This window comes from Mastomys coucha, unplaced genomic scaffold (genome assembly GCF_008632895.1).
Source record: "Mastomys coucha isolate ucsf_1 unplaced genomic scaffold, UCSF_Mcou_1 pScaffold7, whole genome shotgun sequence".
Lineage (NCBI taxonomy): Eukaryota > Metazoa > Chordata > Mammalia > Rodentia > Muridae > Mastomys > Mastomys coucha.
Genome location: NW_022196913.1, coordinates 28824150 through 28843983, shown reverse-complemented (window position 1 = coordinate 28843983; position 19834 = coordinate 28824150). Strand labels below are relative to the sequence as shown.

General features: G+C 45.4%; 1 protein-coding gene across 7 annotated transcripts in view; it reads right to left on the bottom strand.

The window, feature by feature from the left end:
* Window positions 1-19834, bottom strand: part of Ripor2 (RHO family interacting cell polarization regulator 2) — a 225438-nt gene that overhangs the window by 91351 nt on the left and 114253 nt on the right. Inside the window, exon 1 of one of the 7 annotated variants that reach the window (XM_031359121.1) lies at window positions 895-1155. The exons of the other annotated variants lie outside the window; for them this stretch is intronic. Within the exon in view, the coding sequence (XP_031214981.1) occupies window positions 895-943 (49 nt within the window). The 5' untranslated portion in view covers window positions 944-1155. Of the gene's footprint in view, window positions 1-894; window positions 1156-19834 lie in introns of those variants that run through there. 7 annotated transcript variants of the gene reach the window in all.

The following is a 19834-nucleotide window of genomic DNA, read 5'->3' as shown; positions in this document are numbered from 1 at the left end:
AAAAAAACCGCCGCCAGCTTCTCTAGGATTTTATCTTGTTTTCTCACTCAGGAGCTGTGACTGTCCACAGTTCTGTCATTCTCACACCTGAATGGCTCTGCTTAGCGAATTCTAACCCCTACCGTCTTCTACAGCGAGGGGTCTGTATCCCTACCCTCCAATCTGTGGGAGGGAGCTATGAGGTAATAAATAGCCAGAGGCAGGAGAACTACAGAAACCTCCGCACGTTCAATATCGCAGACACCTGCTAGGGCTGGAGTGTCCCCAAGTGTGACCCCGTACCCCAGTCTTTCCAAACCCTGGTTGGCATCAAAAGCAACACATTTCTTCTGGCTTGCCCTCTTCCCCATTCTCACCGGTTTCACGTGGCCAATTTGGAGCAGCTGGGTCCCAGTCAAGCTCAATTGCTCTGTCTGAAGGTATAGGAAGCCCTTGGAAATATCGATCCTTCCTCTGAGTTGGATCACCCATCCCTACTAGGTGCCCGGAAGTCTTTCAGTAGCCAAGGCTCACCCATGATCCCACCTGCGGACGCTCACATTTCGGTTCCCGTCTCCTACCTCTCAGGTGATCCCCGGTCCCTGACAAGTTCCTACCCTAGGCAGTGCCACAGGCTTCTCTAACCTTCTCAATCGGTCCTCCCACGGTGCGGGACATCTTTTGGGTCTGCCTCCGCTAAGTGCATGGCCCCTCTCCCTTAGCAACTTCCCTTCTCGTCCCAGCCCACATCAGGCTCCCCGGATTCGCCAGGACCGAGAAAGCCCGGACAACCAAGGGTTCTTCTTAATATGCCAGGCTCATTCAAGTCCAGGACACTCCTCCATACACCCACCTCATGCCGGTGGAAACCAAAATCAGATGCAGACAATGTCTTTAAGAGGCGCATGCACCTACCTGCCAAGAACGCTCCTAGTCCCCGGAGACGCTTAGTACCGGGTGGCATGTACCACCTCCGCACCCACGCACCGCCCCTCGCTGCCGTGCACCTCGGGTTCCGCGGACAGCCGGTGCTCGTTCCTCCCAGCCAGCAGGGAAAGGAACCGAGGGTGGCAGTCGTGGTCCCAGCGCTCGGGCGTCGCACCAACTGCTGCCGCGCCGGGTGAAGTTGCGGGGCCAGCGGACGCGCGGGTGGCAGAGCGCGGAGCGAGCGCGGCAGCGGAGAGGGCGGTGGGGAGGCGCGCACGCGGGGGCTGGCGCGTCACCCGTGCGGGGCGGGGGGAGGGCGGGTGGAGACAGCTGCTTGATGGTCCCTTCAGCCAGACTCCTTCGGGCTGCGCTTGGGTGCTTGCCTCCAGCTGATCGCCTGCCTGCATGCCAGGCTCTGGGACTCTAGCTTGTGGCGCAGCTTAGGAGGACTTCGCCGCAGGGGAGTTGAGTGAGACCAGCCGACACGGAGCATTAGAGGAGATCTCAGCTGAGACAAGAGTGCCTAGGCAGCCAGCCCTTTGGGGCTCTCAAAAAAGGGCAGTGCATTGCAAATGATGAGGTGGGGGAGGGTTGTGCACAGTGCTGGGGAGTGAAGTTCAAGGCTCAAAGCAGGAGTTATGCTGAAAAACCCGGTTGGAGAGGGCCTCTGGGTACAAGCACCCAAGGGCTTGTTTCAACAGAGGTCTCACTATATGATAGGGCGAAGCAAGACTTTGGTTTGGCTTTGGAACCCCTCTTTTTGTATGAATTTGAATTATACATAAAGCTTTAAAATGTAGGTGAGTCTGACAGACACAAACATCCCATAAAAAGGGCCTTCTGAAGCTGAGTGTGGTGGCACTCAAGAGGCTAAGGCAGGAAGACTGCTGTAAGTTCGATGCCAGCCTGGGTTATATATAGTAACTCCCAGGTCAGCATTAATAACTAGGCTATTATACGAGACCCTGGCTCCAATTAAAAAAAAATCTGTGTGTGAATGAAGAGTATGAGATTGGGCGTTCTAAGGATTTGGAGCCAAAGAGTGAACTCCACGTCCATCCTTAAGTAGGCCATCTTCCAGGTGTCAGTTTCCTCATCTGTGAAACCACCTTATTCCTACAATTGTGTATTTACAATATGTAAAATCAAAGTGTCCCAGAAACTCATCTATCACATCCCACGCTGAGATCTAGTCACTTTGTGAGGACATTAGAATCAGGAAGTATAAACCTTGACCAACAAAGGCTAGGAGAGGAGTCTGTGGCAGCACCAGGAAACTCGGACATCCTTAGACCTGGACAACACAAGTAGCTGAATCATACCCCACTTAAGGATGCAGCCAGACTTCAGTGATCACCCAAGGAGGAGCACTGGACAGGGCTCTGACCTGGGCCACGAGGTCATGGCTTGAGAGGCGCACCGACAGTCTGTCCTTTCCAGCTGCATTCTCCAGAGATGCCCTTCTCTCAACTCAACACACTTCCCGTCAGCGTTCCACCTTCTCATGTGGACATTCCTTTCCAGGAGGAAAACATCGACTACAGCATGACAGCTTAGCATACTTAGCAGGCTCTCTGTATGTTTCTTCATGGGTGTTCTGTTCAACACACAAGTCCCTAATGCCTCAGTCCTTACAATACTAAACCCAAGTTTATGGTGATCGTTTCATCCCTGACTTTAGGCTGGCTACACCTGGCTATAATCTTTCAGTATTTTGATTCCTACTTTATAGACAGACAAACTAAGTTTAAAGAGAGTTAGAATAACTTGTTCAAAGTGACCTAGCTTAATCAACTTTAAATGCTCCCACACAAAAAAAAAAAAAAAAAAAAAAAAAAAAAAAGGATGTGGCTTGTGGAGAGACATTCTTCATGGCACCCATTCTTCAGAGGACACAGAAAAACTGGGCCTGGATTCTTGAGGAGTGGAAATTGTGAGTTAATGCTGTGTGTTCTTTTAAATGGTTGTACGTTGGTGACTTCTTAGAGAGTGATAGACAATAGTCTATCTACATTGCAGAAACAGTGGCCTTTTAAAAACCTGTAAACCACAATGTGGCCCTTCTGTGGCTTTAAATCCTGTGTCAGTTCCCCATAGGGAATACAGAATAAAACCCAAAGTCCACACTGCTGGTGATGGTTAATCTTCATCACCAGGTTGGTAGGATCTAAACTCACCTAGGCAGTAGGACCTTGGACAGTCTCCCCTCAAAAGGAGCCTAGCAACAAGAAAGATAACCACAGCACCTCTGCTAACAAGATCTTGGTGAGCTGACCCTTTATAGATCTCCAGGTTGATGTCTCCAGGACCTCTCTTCGGTTCCTTAAGCCTCTTCCTGGATCATCACTGACCGCTGGCATCTTTAGTACATCCATCTCCCAGTGACTCTTTTCATCCCCATTTGCCTTCCAGAGCATTGACCATTCTTTGCCTGTCTCTCTGTCACTGATCTGTGCCTTACACACTGTGTCCCAGGCCTATCAGATGGAAGATGGATAACTGCATTCTGAAGCAGTCCCTGACTCTTCAGTCATTTTATTCCGCTTGTCAGCCTGGCTTATCTCCAAAGGAAGAGCCTTTGCCCACATCAAAAGAGCAGCGGCTATTTATTCACACTCAGTTAAAAAGCCCCCGGGCTATATCCGTTCCCTCAGGCCCCTTGTCCCTTTCCTGTCCTCTCACTTCTGAACTTCCTAATAGCTTGATCTCAAGATGGCTATAAGCTCTACTTGGAATAATACTGCAGGTACCGAATGAAGTCTGATTGTTCCAAGTGTTGTGTGTCCTGTGCTCTGGAAAAAGAGGCTAAAGGAGTGAGCACTGCATAATGGGAATCCTCAAGGTGCTGTGCTTAGCTTTACCTTAGGGATGCTCAACTCCTCAACCTGGGGCAGAACTGAAATTGCAAATAAGTAGGAAGTGGGTTGAGCAAGGTGCCACTTTGAGCTGGCTCCCTGGGCAGGGAGCCAGCGTGTAGATGATGGAAGGGTGGATCCTGAACGCAGGTCAGTTCCCTCTTTGGATTGGGATCTGTCCTGGGTGACTTTGTAGCCCCCGTGGGTCCTAGCACAAATCATCCTCAGACAGCAGGTAAGAACATAAGTTACAGACGGGGCACCATAGATCTAATGAGATGGAATGTGTTCCTGTTTGGGCCCTGCGGCTCACGTGCCAGCGAAGTTGATTTGTCCAACAGGGCAACCAAATTAAGAGCACACACCAGAAGCCAGGTATCTCAGACCAGAGCTCCACAGCAGGCATCCCCACCCGCTGTCTCTGCTGAGATCTCCAGGGTCCCCATTCTTGAAGAGGTGGATTTCTCCTTATTCCTACTTTCTCTTATGGTGCTATTTACTGCTCCCTAAGCAGAATTCTTATATTCTCTAAACTTCTCTGAGCAGAGCATTCATATCCGCTAATGGCATTCTTGTGACTTTACCCAGGGAAACAATGAAGCACAGATCTGTTCCGTTCCTGGAGGCAGGGGCACTATGGGAACCTCCTTACTAGGAGAACTTGCATTTCCTCATGTGAGCAGAAAGGAATGGTACCTGAAACAATTTGTTTGATGGTCCACTTCAGGATAAATGACCTGCTCTCTCAATTTCTGACACTCCACTCCTCTTAACACGAAGGAATCTAATAGACAACACTCATTCCTATGATATTGCACCCAGGTCTGTATGTATGTTGTGCCAATGCTATATTGGTAAAAACAAAGCAAAACAAACTCCATCCATTTATAATAAGACTTGTGCCTTCAACTCCAGGCTTCGAGTTCGAAGTAGGAGCCTTGTCATGGATACTGTCACCACTTAGCACTGTCACACTGTTATGGGTGCCTCTCTTATCTCAGATGGAGAATTCTGAATTCATGAATATGTTCTCCACTCACGTGGAAAATGTGGGCTGACTGCATGCCTGGATTGAGGATCAGTGTTCTTAGAACAGGGGCTGTCTTGAAATATTGAATTTTGCTTTGAAGGAGCTAAATGACCTCAATAGGCAGTGGAAGAGTGACATGCAAAATCCCTTAAGTAAAAATTTGTTGACTTAAAAAGAAAAGAATGTCTCCTTAGAACACAGTTCAGCCCACCCCCTCACGTCATTTCTCATCAAGAATACTCACAAATAAAAATGCCGGCTGCTATCAGTGAACGGTTGGGCAGTGGGCTACGGGAAGGCTGCCCCAGCCGCTCAACCTGCTTGGGCGGGTGGTCCTGGAGATGAGTAAGTGAGGTGTGCCATTAGGAAAGAGGAAGTGCTCTGGGTGCTATGGGAACAGCTTTATTTTTGGTAGCATGAAACCGCGTTTTAACTTCAGCAGTACCGACAAGTTTCCCTTTCTAAAACAGCAAGGCTGTGTCATTCTCCTTCTGGAGAATTTTTAAGCCGATGTTTAGCTAACAGAATCAGCCCAGGGAGCCTGGTCGAGACTAATAAATACACCGTTCATCAGAAGAATCAAGAAAAGCATCCAATGCTTGATGTGATTTCCCAATTTAGAACTCCAGCTATGTAACTCAGAGCTCAGCATATGCCTGAGGAATGCCTGGCATGGCCAAGGGAAGCTGATGCGCTCTGGCCACCTCCTGTGTTTAATTTCTCCATGTATCTTGTGCCTGTGACACTGGTGACTTCTGGCTTCTACTGGCCTAATTGACAGTTCCTGGAGAGGTGATGAGATCTAGCCTGAGATCTAGGCTTCCTTCCTAACTGGGACGTCTCACGTACACACAAGAGGAGTTCATGACCTCATGCTGTCAAGGTCTTTCTCTAATCACATGAGCCTCCTTCGGGGACATTCAGCTGTCCCAGTGCTTGGCTATATTGTAGCTTGAAATGCTGCTGGTTTTGAGATTTTTACTTTAGTTGAGATAGGTTCTCACTCAAGTAGTCCAAGTTGGTCTTGAATTTCCAATATACCCAAACATGACCTTGAACTTCTGATCCTCCTGCTTCTATCTCTTGAGTGCTAGAACTACTGGCTTGGGCCATCATGCATATTTTATGAAGTGCTGGGGTTTGAACTCAGGGCTTTGTGAATGCCAGGCAAGTCATAATCCCAGCTCTGTGTCTGAGACTTGTTTGGTTTGGTTTTGTTTTGTTATGTTTTGTTGAATCAGGGTTTCCCTGACTGTCTGGGAACTCAATTTACAGAATAGGCTGGCCCTGAACTCAGAGATCCTCCTGCCTCTGTCTTCTGAGTGCTGGGATTAAAGGTGCGTACCATGCCTGTCTTTGGTTCTGAGACTCTTGAACTTCTTTATTACATAGCCTCCCTCAGGAGTGTGGCTTCAGAAGCCTTCCCAGATGGGTCACCATCTTGCTGTCACCCTCACAGGCAGGGGACAGTCCCTAGAAGGATCCTCCATTTGAAGTCGAGAGACTTTAGTTCTGTCTGGATGCTGCTGGGGAGAAACTTGGCCAATCTCAGCCCCGTGTCTCATCTGTCATATGAAGGGTCTGGCCAGGTCATCACACTTCCTGTTTTTCTTTTTTTTTTTTTTTACTGTTGTTTTGCTCAGGCCAATCCAGTGCCTAGAAATTCTTAACTGATTCTCTGTCGATCACACTCCCTTCTACCACCAAGGTTTATCTCTAAAATCACCCCTAGTTTGGAAAGCCCTGTTCTAGCCCTGTTTCCATCATGACACTGGTCTTTTTTATAGGTCCTCTGTCTTCCGAACACAGATCCCTGCTGTCTGGGAGAGCTGGTTAGCACACTTCTCACTATCCATAAGCTGTGTGTCGGGAGCTATGCTTTGTGCCACGCACAGTGTAATAAGCTCCATATTAATGTGTCTAGAGGAAGGGGAGCCAATTGGCTCGGTGAGGAAGGTAAGCATGTGCGTCCCTGCTGGCTTCTGCCACCTTCTCCTGAAGAGTGCCCCACCCCTGCCTCCAAGCCAGCATTTATGGGCACTGGAGCAGCTCCTGTGAAAGTGCTCATCACTAATGGAACTGCAGGGAGCCAGACCGCCTGTGCATGTCTGGGGCCTCCGATAAGGCCTCACAGAAGCAGACACTCAGGCATTTCCTTCTCATTGTCACACGTATTTGCTTTTGCAATGGGAACATTCTTGGTCAACGCTATTGTCATTTTAGTATGTCCCAGAAACAAGTTGCTCAAAGGTATGGAAGTCAGGCCAAAGAGTTCAGGCAAATGACCCTAAGCCTATGCCTCATCTATAGGTCTAGGTTCTGCACTGAGTGACTGGAAGGCTTCAGAGGCACAAACAACTGGATGCTCAGAGCTGATGGGGAAGAAAATGTGCTTCAAGTGCAAAACTTTTCTTTTCAGAAATTTTACATCATATTTCCTATACATGATTATTACATAACACCTTGAGGTCTTTTTCTGTAATATATATATATATATTATATAATATATATATATATATATATATAATATATATATATAATCTTGTACTATATACCATAATCTTGACCAATATTCTATCCTCTACTTTCTAAGAGAATGTTTTAATATTTAAAAAAATATAGCGTAATGGTCTCAAGATCATTAGACCATTTTATGTTTTTTTTTCATAATACTGAAGCCAAGCATGGCAGGGTGCACACAATACATAAGAGGGTAATGCATGTGGATTTCCATAAATTTGAGGTCAAACTGAAGTTTCCAGCTAGCCAGGGCTACCTCAAAAATAAACAAATGGACAGGAACTATGGAGGTGGCTCAGTGAGTAAATGCTTGCTATCTATGCAAACATGAGGGGAGTGAATTTGGATTCCAGCACATGTGTAAAGTTTAGAGGTGGCAGCACACCCCTCCAGCCCCAGTGTTTGGGAGACAGAGACAGGTGGATCCTGGGACTCAATGGTCAGCTAGTCTATCTGAAGCACTGAGCTACAGGTTCAGTGAGAGACAGTGTCTTAAAAACAAGGAAAGTAACAGAGGAAGAGGGTTGCTACTAACCTCTGGCCTTCACACGTGTATGCTCTGAAGAGAACATGCACACACACATGCACACATGCATGCATACATGCACACATACATGCACGCACACAAGCACACACTCATTGAGGCTGTTGCAGAACTTGAAAGGGCTTTGGTAAACCTCAAGAGTACTCAGATCTCATTGTCAGAGCCAGCAACAGAGACCGACAAAGATTTTGGCAGTATGTTAAATCGACAATTCTTCTCAGTTCTGAATCCCAAGAGGTGCAAAGTGAAGAACATACTTTTAATTGAAAGCGTTAGGACACAACAAAACGGGCATAAAAGATTTCAAAATGCAGGTAGAAGTGGTTGGAAACTGTTGGTATCTGTAAGCAGAGTGCTAAGAACTAGGCAGGTGTGCACTTCTGTTTCTAAGGTGGGAAATAAACATTTACTTCTTGATAAGCCCCTTCCTTTTATGGAGCCACGGGAGGCACAGTAAAAAGAAAACCATCAAATCCTCCAAGGTGATCTATTTACTGCTCTCAGATGGATGCTATTAGTCCCAGGCTTTCAGCTTGGGCCACTTCCTGTTTAGTCTCATTCCTTAAGCTCCTCTCTCTGCCCTGGAGCTCATCCTGAATAGCCTCCTTCAAGGTATGAAGTCTGGACTCTTCCTCTTAAGGTCACCTTGGGCTGGCTGGGTCCCTTTATAAAGGAGAACCTCCTCCCACCCCCGTGGAGAATGGCCTCTATCCGCTTCCTTTTGCTCCTTTGGTCCAGCAGTTGCTCCGTAATGCTGCTGCTGGTTCCCAAACACCTGTTCCCTCCCTACCTCCGTGATTCATTTCTTTATTAGATGACATTTCTTGGATATTCTAAATGTTGGCATTCCTGATGGATACTCCTTAATAATTACCCACCGGGCTGGTTAGATGGCTCGGTTGCTACATGTATTTGTTCCAAGAATATGAGGAATGAAGTTCAGTCGGAGGAACCCTTGTAAAGAAGCTCAGTGTAATCCCACTGCTGTGGATGCGGAAACAGGCATATCCTGGGGCCAGCCTAGCCAGTGCTTGGAAAGCCTGAGGAACTCAAGCCTATGCTAGTGGTTGAAGAGACACCATTCGTGCACGGCCATGGCAGACAGGAGAATGTGGGTAACAGAGACCCTTACCCAGTGGCACAGAACAGCCTAGGTTGGTGGAGCTCAGAGCCAGGCTGAGCACAAAGTCTGGAATCAGCTGAAAGAGATTACGAAGGACTATGTGAAATCTACATAGACAAGAAGAAGAGCTAAAGAGAAGATCAGAAAAGCATAAGAGATGGGATTTGCCTGTCAGCCATGCATTTAAACTGACACAGAGCTTTCCCCCCACCTAATTCTGTGGGTTATTTGACTTAGTAGGAAGAATAACCAGTTAATCCAGTCCCTCAGGCCTCTCCACGGTAAAACTGGCTCCAAGAGATTAGGGACCAAAATGATTGCTGAATGACCTTCTGTGAACAGCCTGAGTCTGAGATCAATAAAAAAAAAATACACTTGTTACTTTAAAAAGAGAACTCTTTAAAATCTCTTCTCTAATCCTTCATATTTTAAATATTTCTCACTCAGGTGGCCCTTTGCTCTAATGGACATCCCTCTTCCTTTCCACCTCAGGTCCGTGTTGTTGTTCCTTGTAATCTTGTTTAATTCCCTTCCTAGCTTGGCAGAGCTCTCCCAAAGGTCAGGTCCTTTCTAATTCCTGAATTTGAGCCCTTTAATGTCAGAGGTGGGTTTTGGAGGAATGCTAGGGATAGGAGCCTCATGATGAGACCCTTTACCTCTAGCGGGCTAATCGTGGATCTTAGAAGTGTGATTTCCGCCGGGCGGTGGTGGCACACGCCTTTAATCCTAGCACTTGGGAGGCAGAGGCAGGCGGATTTCCGAGTTCGAGGCCAGCCTGGTCTACAGAGTGAGTACCGGGACAGCCGGGGCTACAGAGAGAAACCCTGTCTCAAAAAAAACCAAAAAAAAAAAAAAAAAAAAAAAAAAAAAAAAAAAAAAAAAAAAAAAAAAGAAGTGTGATTTCCATTTGGCAGCATGGAGGTTAAGTGAGTTGTCACTACTCAAGCACAGCTGAAGAGAGCTAGAATTACCTCAAAATGGCTTAAAACACAGGGGTACCCATCAGGAAGAACCTACTGAGGCTCCCCGCCCTACCGTCTAAGCCTCCATTTTCACAGGAAAGTGAACCTCTGAACCCAGCTGTCTGCTCTTGTCCTGGAGGATTGGAAGCATTAGCAGTCCTAGCTCCAAGATCCAGCATCTCTTTCCTTCCTAAGTCCCTTTCACAGCTCACACCTCTCCCAGCTAACACACATGTGATGCAAAATCAGGATGCTGCATATCAGATCCATCCCGAGGGCTCTGCACAGCTTCACTTTGCAGAGGTTCAGGTGGAAATCTATCCCCTTTGGAGACTTCTTTGCTTAGCAGTGGGAGCAAGGAGGCCCTGGCCCAGTTCCCCTTTCCTCCATTGCTCACACACAAGTCCCTGGTGGTTTCGCATAAGGGGCTGCGACAGCAGGACAGAGCATCATTGCCCTCCATAATTAGCCAGGCAAAGGACAGAGCTGTACTATCAGAGTGATGACAGCGCTTTCAGCTCATAAATTATTCACACAGCCGAAGTGCGATGCCTGTCACATTCAAAATAGGTCATTCATGCTTGAGCTGTTAGAGCTGAATATTTCACAGCAACGGTAATAAAGCCAAGGTTGAGGTAAATCTCCAAAGAAAGTGACTTCTGCCAGCAATCCTATAGCAAGCATCTCCTACCGAACCCAGCTATTTTCATTAGGCAGTAGGGAGAGGCCGAAACAGCTGTCTCCTGGCAGAGCCGAAGCTGGGGATGGATGGAAGGCTCCATTTCAGCCTCTTCTTTTGTGGACTCTGTTCCAAAGAGCCTCAAGAGGCTACTTGAGAAAGATAAATGTGAACACCTGCTCCAGTTCGCTCCCTGCACACACAGATGATGCTAAACCAGAATAAGGATCAGCCCTTGGCAGGTTCTAAATAGTCGACCTCTCAGCCTTGGATGCCGAATTTACAGAGGAATTCAACTCCCACAGCTGAAAGCCCAGTGTCCTGGGGGTTCAGATCTGATTCTCAGACATATGGGCCTCTTCCGGAACCAGAATGCACTGGTCTTTTGTCCAGCAGTAGATACATTATTCAACTCAAGTGCTTGGTGATGGAAAAATACTGGACTGTCTATTTCAGAATTTGGGAGAGTTCCTGGTATGGTAATAGGTTCCTTTAATTTTTTTTTTCTAGGCTACAAAGAGCAAGGGGGCTATAGCTCAGTGATAAAGTAGTCGCCTAGAGTTCTCCTTAAGGTCTTCAGTTTGATCCCCAGCACTGAAAAAGTAACATGCTCCAAGCCCCACTGCAAAGGACCGTCTTACAGAAAGATTACAATAAAGAGAAGCAATTGAAAACAGCATGTGGGGTTTGAGTTGAAACGAGACTGAATAAGTGGGTTGCTGCCTCTTGACTGTTAAATAGATGTGTGACTTAAAGAAGAGAAAAGGGGGAGTTCAAGAACAGGAAGACACCCCTGCTTCCTTCTTTGAAGTAGAATAAATCAATAAACCCTGTAGATCTCCTCCAGCAAAGAGCCTATGAACCTTGGACCCAAAAGGCTGAAGGGCAAGCACTAGAACTGCATATGTAGAGCATCAAAGACTAAGAGCGTGTTCAGAGGCAGTTTGCGTACACGCTTCTATAATTAGCAGGTGTATGACACACAGCTCCCAGTGATACAAAGCTCTCACATCTGCAGGTGAGAACTCCAGTACCTGCACAAGGTACTCTAGCCCTTTCTCCCTCTCCTTTCCCTGACCCTCCCTGGAGAGTTTCTAACAGTTAGTATTGCATTGCTGAACTCCTGGTCTTCTGGAACAGTCTACAGAGATTTCTATAGCCTCAATTCACACAGACTAGGGCTACATCTATGGATAATCTTTATGTATATTAATGCTGCTTTACAGTCAATATTTCAACAGGCATTTCTTGAGTCTTCACTATTTTGAGTACATAGAGGACTTCCCAAAGCCATCCCAATTTCTATAAGCTTGACTGTCCACATCTGACTCCAGTCTCCTCAGCCCACACTGGCTCCCCCAGCCCCTACCAGCTCTCTCAACAGCCACCATCATCATCTCAAGAAACAAAGAGCAGTGTTACCCTTCAAGATATTCAAGACCAACTGGGTCTCATTCTTGCCTACTCATCCCACTACACATATCCCTGGCTTACGCACAGTAGGTCTCGTGGAGTTTCTACCAGCTGTCATCTGGATTCCTCTAATGGCGTTCCAATTGGTTGCTTGCCTTTGTATTCTACTTTTTTTTTTTTTGTTTTGTTTTTTGATCAGAGCCTGTGTGTTCCAGGTCTCAGGCTGACCCAGAACTCATTATGTTGCCAAGGATGACCTCGAACTTCTGATTTTCCAATTTCCATCACCTGATTGCTAGAATTACAGACATGTATTACCTATCATGCTAAATTTACCAAACTCAGAGCTTCCTGCATTCTAAGTGGGCACTCCACCAACTGAGGTACATGCTGAGCCCTTCTTTACTGTCAAGGGAATGGCCAGAATGTATTCTTTAGAAGGTAGGTGCGATAACATCATTCAGCTGAGCACTGGCCAATGAGCCCCATATCATACAAAGTAAAAAACCCAAGTCTTCACACACTCTATAGGGCTCTGCAAGTGGTGAAGCTCCCCAAGCCCCAAGTGCTTGGATCTCATCCGCCTGCCACTCTCTGCTGTTCCGGCTCTGCTGCAGACACAGTGTCCTCTTTGCTATTCCTGGAACACTCTCCCTTTAGACATCCACAGGGCCAGACTTTGACTTCCTTTAAGCTTCTGGCATTTGTCAGCCAATCCCTCCTGGGCGGCCATGCCTGATCCTTCCCATCCTGCACCTCATTTGTCAACAACACCTCTCTCCCCCAACACAGGATATTTCTGCATTTTTTCCTGTCTGTGTCTCCCCTCTCTAACACTGTGTGACTTCACCAGACCTGGGACTTTAGGGACTTTGTAGTTACTGATGGATCCCAGGAGCCATAATAGAACTGAGCCCAGCATGAGGCAGGCTTCCAATGACAATCTTTCAATGGTGGAAAAATAGTTCATAAGTTCTTCAGGAGACCACATCTGCCATGGGTGTCATTCCTCTCTGGATCCTCCATGAGGGCCAGTCACAAAACATGCAGAGATCCTTAGACCTGTTCCCAATTAGGCAGGAATTCATAGAACAAATTCCCATTATCTAAAGCTTGTACATGCAAAAGTCCTGGCAAGAGCAAAGTTATTCTGAAGAGAAACACTTGTGTCCCACCCTTGAGCCATTGGGCTGTTGAAAAGATGGGTCCCAGGAATCTCATGCTGAGGAAGGGAAAGGCTGGAGGCTTGACCTCAGCTACGGGAGGCACTTGCTTCCCAGGAAGAGATTCTACACAGTTCTGATAATTTACTAAACTCCTTTCAAAACAGACAGAATTAGAGACAAGATGGGTCAGTGATAGGTAGGACCAGCCCTTGACCTGAACTGCTAAATGGCTTATACTCCTGTTTAACCAGAAACTCCATGTCTGTGCCCCTGAAGAATGACTTGAGGGTCACTAGACCTCTTTCTTTGTTCCGGCTCCCAGTGTGGCTACATTGAATAAATATTGTTTCTCTCGTTTTTGCTCTTACTTGTCTCTATAAGTATTGGGGATTGGTGGCCATGGCTAGCTTGGTGGGGTAGATGGCCAGGCCCAAGACTTTGACCCCAAAACTTCACTAACACCAGGAAGAATGATATCCTTCTAAAATTTGTTGGATAGAGTCCACCTTAATCAGGGCCAACTCCCTAGAATCAAATTTGTCTTTTGTGGAAATTTGGTTCTCTTATGTTAGAGTTATGAGGTTCAAAAGAAAGGCTGCACAGAATTTTGAACTAATTTTTCAAATACTGATACATGTATATACATATATGTCTATGTATGTACACATAAGTAGTTGTGGTAAAACTTGCATAACATAACATTTAGCATCTCAGTCCAGAAATGAAGAACACTTGATGCTCTTTCAGAAGACCGGAGTTAGGGTTCCAGTAGATATGCTGGGCAGCTTACAACTGCCTGTAACTCCAACTTCAGGGGGAACTGACGCCTTCTGCTAGCCTCCTGAGGCATGTACACTCAGAGGCATACTCACGTAATTAGCCATTTTCAATGCATAGTTCAGTACATTTGTTTCCAGTGTCTAGCATCTAATCTCCAGAGCAAATTTCTTTTGCAAAACCAAAACTGTAAACCTTTTAATATATATGTCTTTTAATATATATCTTATATCTTTTAATAATTCACTTTTTATCCCAGCCCAGGGAACTATGGGCTTATTGTTTCAATGGACTTCATGACTGTAAATTCATCATGGAAGTGGAATCATGTGGCATTTACATTTGTTGAGATTGATTTACTTTCCATAATATAATATCCTTAAGATTTATGCACACCGGAGCTTCATTCTTTTTGAAGGCCAGCTAATATTCCATTGTCTGCACACACTACATCTTGTATCTCCATTTTCCCTCAATGGATACTTGAGCTGCTTTGTACCTTTCGGGCATCTTTGAATAACATGGTTACTCATGAGTACAAATGCACAAACATTTCAAGACCCCTCTTTCAATTCCTGTATATGCAGAAGTGGGGTACCCAGATCATATGGTAACTCCATTCCTAATACTTTGAAGAGCTGTTACTCTGCTGCCCACACCTGTGGTACCACTTGCATCATTTGGATTCCCACCAACAGCGTACAAGAGAGTTTCCTGTCTTTTTAGTAGCAGCATTTTCTTCCTCTGTAGCCTGTGAGAACTGCCCAAAGATGCTTAATAGAACTAGACATTCCTGATTCTTCCAGCACTTAGCAACAGGGGGCCTGTAACTCTCTATATATGTGTGAGTGAGTGCGCGTGCGCACATTTGCATGTATGTGTGTGTGCGTGTGTGTGTACGGGCACATGTGCGTGCTCGAGCGAGCTTATGTTAGCTTTCTCTTGTCATGTCTATTTTGCAAAGGCTTCTTCATTCTCAAATTAACATGCACATGAGCAGACATGCATGGCTCTGCCTCACAGAACAGGGGTAGTGGAAGAGAGCTGGTACTGTGTAGGGATGATAAAGACAGGGCTAACTCCGTGAAATCCTTTAACGGAAAGAGATTGTGGGTTCAGTCTTATTTCTTTGGAAGATGTTGTGTAAGATCTAGCACATTGCTCCTTGGTAAACTGGGGCATCTCAGTGTGGGAAAGCACATAGGAAGGCAGCCTGGAGTTGTTCCTACACATCAGCCATTCATCACAAGGAGGTCCCAGGGACCTGTGAACCCAGAGTCAAGGGAAGAGAGAAATCTAAGAGGAGTACTCAGGAAAAATCCTGAGCCCCTCATACGTAATATCTCCTTCCAGCTACTCTATTGCTGGAGTGGGAGGAGAAAGCACTGGTCCTCCTGTGTTTCTTCTCTTTCACAATATTGGCTTCTCTCTCCTCCCCCACCCAGGACAGTCTGTACTGAAGTATTAACTTTTTAAAATCGCCTTTCCAAGTGATATTAGAAAGCAACCCAATATGAAGACATATATTCCCTGTAAGAGAAAATAAAAGTAAGCCCAGGGGATAAGTCTTCCTCACATGGACGCTTCTTAAGGAGAAGGCATGGATGTAAAACTAGTGCTACAGAGAAAAGGTACTTAAGAAACCCAGTGACCCAAAGAGAGGCAGAATGACTTGAAAGAGGCTGGGGGGTGGGTGGCGGGTCAGCTCAGCTGTTTAGACGACTTGCTGCTCTTGCAGAAGACCAATGGATGGTTCTGTTCTCACCATCCATTTTGGGCAGCTTACAATCACCTTTAACTCCAGTTCCAGGAAATCCAATCACCTCCTGGCCTCTGAGGGCACCTGTACACACTGTGTACATATAGTCTTCCAGACAAATACACATAAATAAAAAACACATATAAAATGACCTTGAAATTAATAGCCTACATAGACCAGAGACCAGCAGGTGTTTTCTCTACAGAAGTAGTAAGTAAATATTTAAGGCGTTGTGGGTGGAGAGGTTAAAAATGAGAAAATGATCTAGAAACATACAATGATAAAGAAAACAGCAGTTCACATAGTTCTCACTGACAAATTGAAAATATGGTAATAAGAATGTCTAGTAATAGTGTTCTCCCAAGACAAGAATAAGACAAGAGTAGAATTCTTTGGGATAATGTTTTGCTTATTTGAGTTCAAGACGGATGACTCTTGTCATCACATCAGCTATCAATGTGAATCTGTGAAAGCCATTCCCATCTTGCAGAAGCAGAAGCAGGTAATAGGCTACCCTTGGCCTGAGGGCTACGGCTTGTCAACTCCTGGCCAGACCAAGAGCACTGCAGAAAGCCACTGACTCACTGTGAGTAGTTCTGACGACTCACTGGTTTTTGTATGTGTGTGTATGTGTATAAATGCATGTACAAGTACTTGTGTGTGTGCGGATGTGCAGAGGCCAGAGGTCAGTGCTGGATGTTTTCCTCTACCTTAATTTTTAGATAGTCTGTCACTCAACCTGGCAATTACCAATTTGTCAAGGTGGGGTGGCCAGTGATCCCTAGGGATACTTCTGTCTCCGTCTCCCTAGTGTTGGGATTCTAAGCATGTACTACTACTGCACCTGGGGTTTGTATATGGGTTCTGGGGATCACAACTTAGGTTGTGGCGCTTTCATGGTGAGCACTAGAGCCATCTCCCCACCCCTCATGGGCCCTTTTCTGTCCTGTACAGTTCAATTCACACTGTCTTTCTCCACAAAAAAGATCAATCTCTTAGCCCACCATCAGCTTTCCTTCCAGGTAGAGGAGGGAATCGCATTGATCCAGTTCTGATTTGTCTGAATGTAGTGGATGCCATTTCCAACATCTCTAACCAGTCATGTGTTCTGGTCAGAACTGATAGGTGATGCTTTGTAAATCTCTGTTGGTTAGTTCCCACAAAGAAGATCAGTATAAGGTTCAATTCACCTGCTCTTTTGTCTCTTGTAGTAGGAGTAGCACTAAGCAAGCGAATGTTTATCATCCTGAACGTATTTATATGTAAGTTCATGAAAACAAACTGTCAAGGTAAAGTAAAGCTAGGAAAGTTTCCTTCTCCAGGAAAGTTAGGAGAAGTAAAAACGAAACCCTGGGGAAACATTATAGACGATTCACCTGACAATCTTAATTGATGTTCTAAAAGCCTGCAATATATATCTGTGTGTGTGTTTTAAATGTGCACCAGCTTTGTATTAGAGGTGTTTTGAATAAATATGTAAAGTTTAGCCTTTGTCAAGTTACTTTTGTAAGTTACTTAGTTGAGTGGAGAGGCAGTCATTGTGATATCAACCAAGGAAATATTTACCAAGGAAATAGGTCCAAACACTGTTAGGAATACTGATAAAAATGGGATTCCTCACTGCTGGCATTTCTGAAGGAAATTAGGGCCTCTCCACACTAGTGGAATGTTGGGTTACACTGTGTGAAGTTGTGTCTCTGTCCTTCTTCATCTACCTAAGGCACACTGATTGGCTTTAACAAAAATCTGATGGGTAGGAAATGGAAGGTGGGACTTCCTGGGAGTGAGAAAGGAACTCTGGGAAGAAGAAAGAAGATGGTCTTTCAAGAGGAAACACGAGAGGATATGACGTGCCTATGGGCCTGGAAGGCATAACTAGCAACGTGGCTGGATGGAGCTAGGTGGTTGGGTAAACTTAGATTAGCTAGTTGAGAGTCTACCCAACTAAGTCCTAAGCTTTGAAATATTAAAAGTTCTCTGTATGGTTATTTGGGGAACTAGCTGGATAAGGAATAATCACTGCTCTATTAATTCTTAACATTAAATAATATATACAGGATATTAATAATCTGTTCACAATGCTGTCACAGTGTGCATTGCTTTGGACAAGTAAAGCATTTTCAAAGGGAGACCAGATGAAGGAAAGCAAGAGAAAATAGAGAAGCAATCACAAATTTATTCTGTGCTGAGCACTGGGTTATTCTGAGCCCTACTTCAGCCACATGGTGAAAACCAGCTAGCAGCCAGGCTTCAGCTTTTGAGCCTGAAGGCACTCTAGTCCCAGGAAGCTTCTGAAGGCAGCAGTCTCAATGGCTCTGCTCTCATCAGACTACGACCCTCACTAAGCCAGCTCTTGGTAGTTTGTGACAAAGGCCAAGAGCTGAAGAAGGGGACTGAACAGACCTAGTATGCTGGAACAGCTGAGAATATCAGAGAGATAATGAGCAACGTCTAGGTAGGAAGAAGCCCTTAAGAATTTTGACTTATCCTACACATTCTTTCTTTTAACCCTGACAATCCTTTTTTTTTTTCAGAGACAAACACCAGCATGACCACTACCATCATCACTATTATTATTTTTAGTAGAACCACCATAATCATTACTACTACCATTACCACCACCACCACCACCATCACTAAAACCACTACCACCTTCATTTTCACTATCATCCTAATCCCCACTAACATCATTGCCACCACTATCACCAGCAGCAACAACATCGTGACTCCATTACCATCATGACTACCACCATCAGCACCACTATCCCCACCAGGACTACCATGGTCTTCGCCACTGTCCTCATCATCACCAAGTGATGATGTCACCATCATCACCATCATTAAAGCCATCATCATTACCACTGACATCGGTATTCTCATCGTTTACATGGGGAGCAGCTTACTGCTGCCTTACCTGAGTTTTAAGGCCGAGTGAGTGCTAAGATGTCCACCATCTAAGAACAGCAGTGGCATCAGGCTCTTTGTGTGCAAGGTACTTTCTACAGCACTGTCTGCAAAGGTGCTTCCCCTCAAAGCCATTCGCTGATGAGCACATGATGTCACACATCTCAGAATAGCAGGGTGGTTTTTTTTTTAAGAAACATTTTGTGCTTTATGATTAAACAAACTAAGCATAGTTAACTCTAGAAATCATGCTAGTCAATAGACACATGGGCTTGAGTAAATAGTTTTCATCAAAGAGGAAGGAAAGGCTAGACTCACAATTTATTTCAACATCTTAGTCATAATAACTACTTAACTAATAACTACTACTTTCTCTTTTCCTTTCTCCCCTCCCTCCCTCCCTTCTCACTCCTTTGTCTTCTCTTGTCTCTAGTGGGTATGTACAGAAGTTTAGTTTTCAAGACAAGTTCTGTAAATAAATGCTCAAATATACCTTCCAGTCTTCCTAAAATGTTCAGACTTTTCTGGCTGTTCGGAAACTATTAAAATAAACATTTGGCATTCCCAACTTGTACTATCAAACCCCTTTTAGCATCAGCAGATCTAAATAGGTCACTGTGAGGTCACTGGAGGCCATAAATCAGTGGGTAGACTGGTGGCTGAGCTGGCCTGCATAGCTTTAGTTCAGTGTGCTATTTTGGTTTGTGCCCCTGAAATGACACCATCTTGCTGGCACCAGCCAAAGAAAGCTTCCTAGACATCTATGGGAAGGGAATGTCCAAGGCCGAGGTCACAGAGGCATGAATAACTGTGGGGAGGTCTGTGTCTGCTCCGGCCCCTGTGAGAGCAGGGAAATGATTTCCATCCAAACAGTTTATCCAGGAACCCAGGCTGGAAACGGATCCAAACAGTCTTGGCAAACGGGAAAAGCAGAGAGTAACCAATTCTTCTCACTCCTTCAAACAAGGACAGCCTCTTCCCGCCTGCTTTCCAATCCCCTGGGGGCCACTTGAGAACCCCAGATATTTTTGAGAAAGATTAAATATAGTTAAGTAACAATTATCGTATGTTTTTATATGAAAGGAAATGTAGAAAATCATAGAGCCCCCACCCCTACACACACACACACACACACTCACACACACATACTCTCTCTCTCTCTCTCTCACACACACACACACATACACACACATACA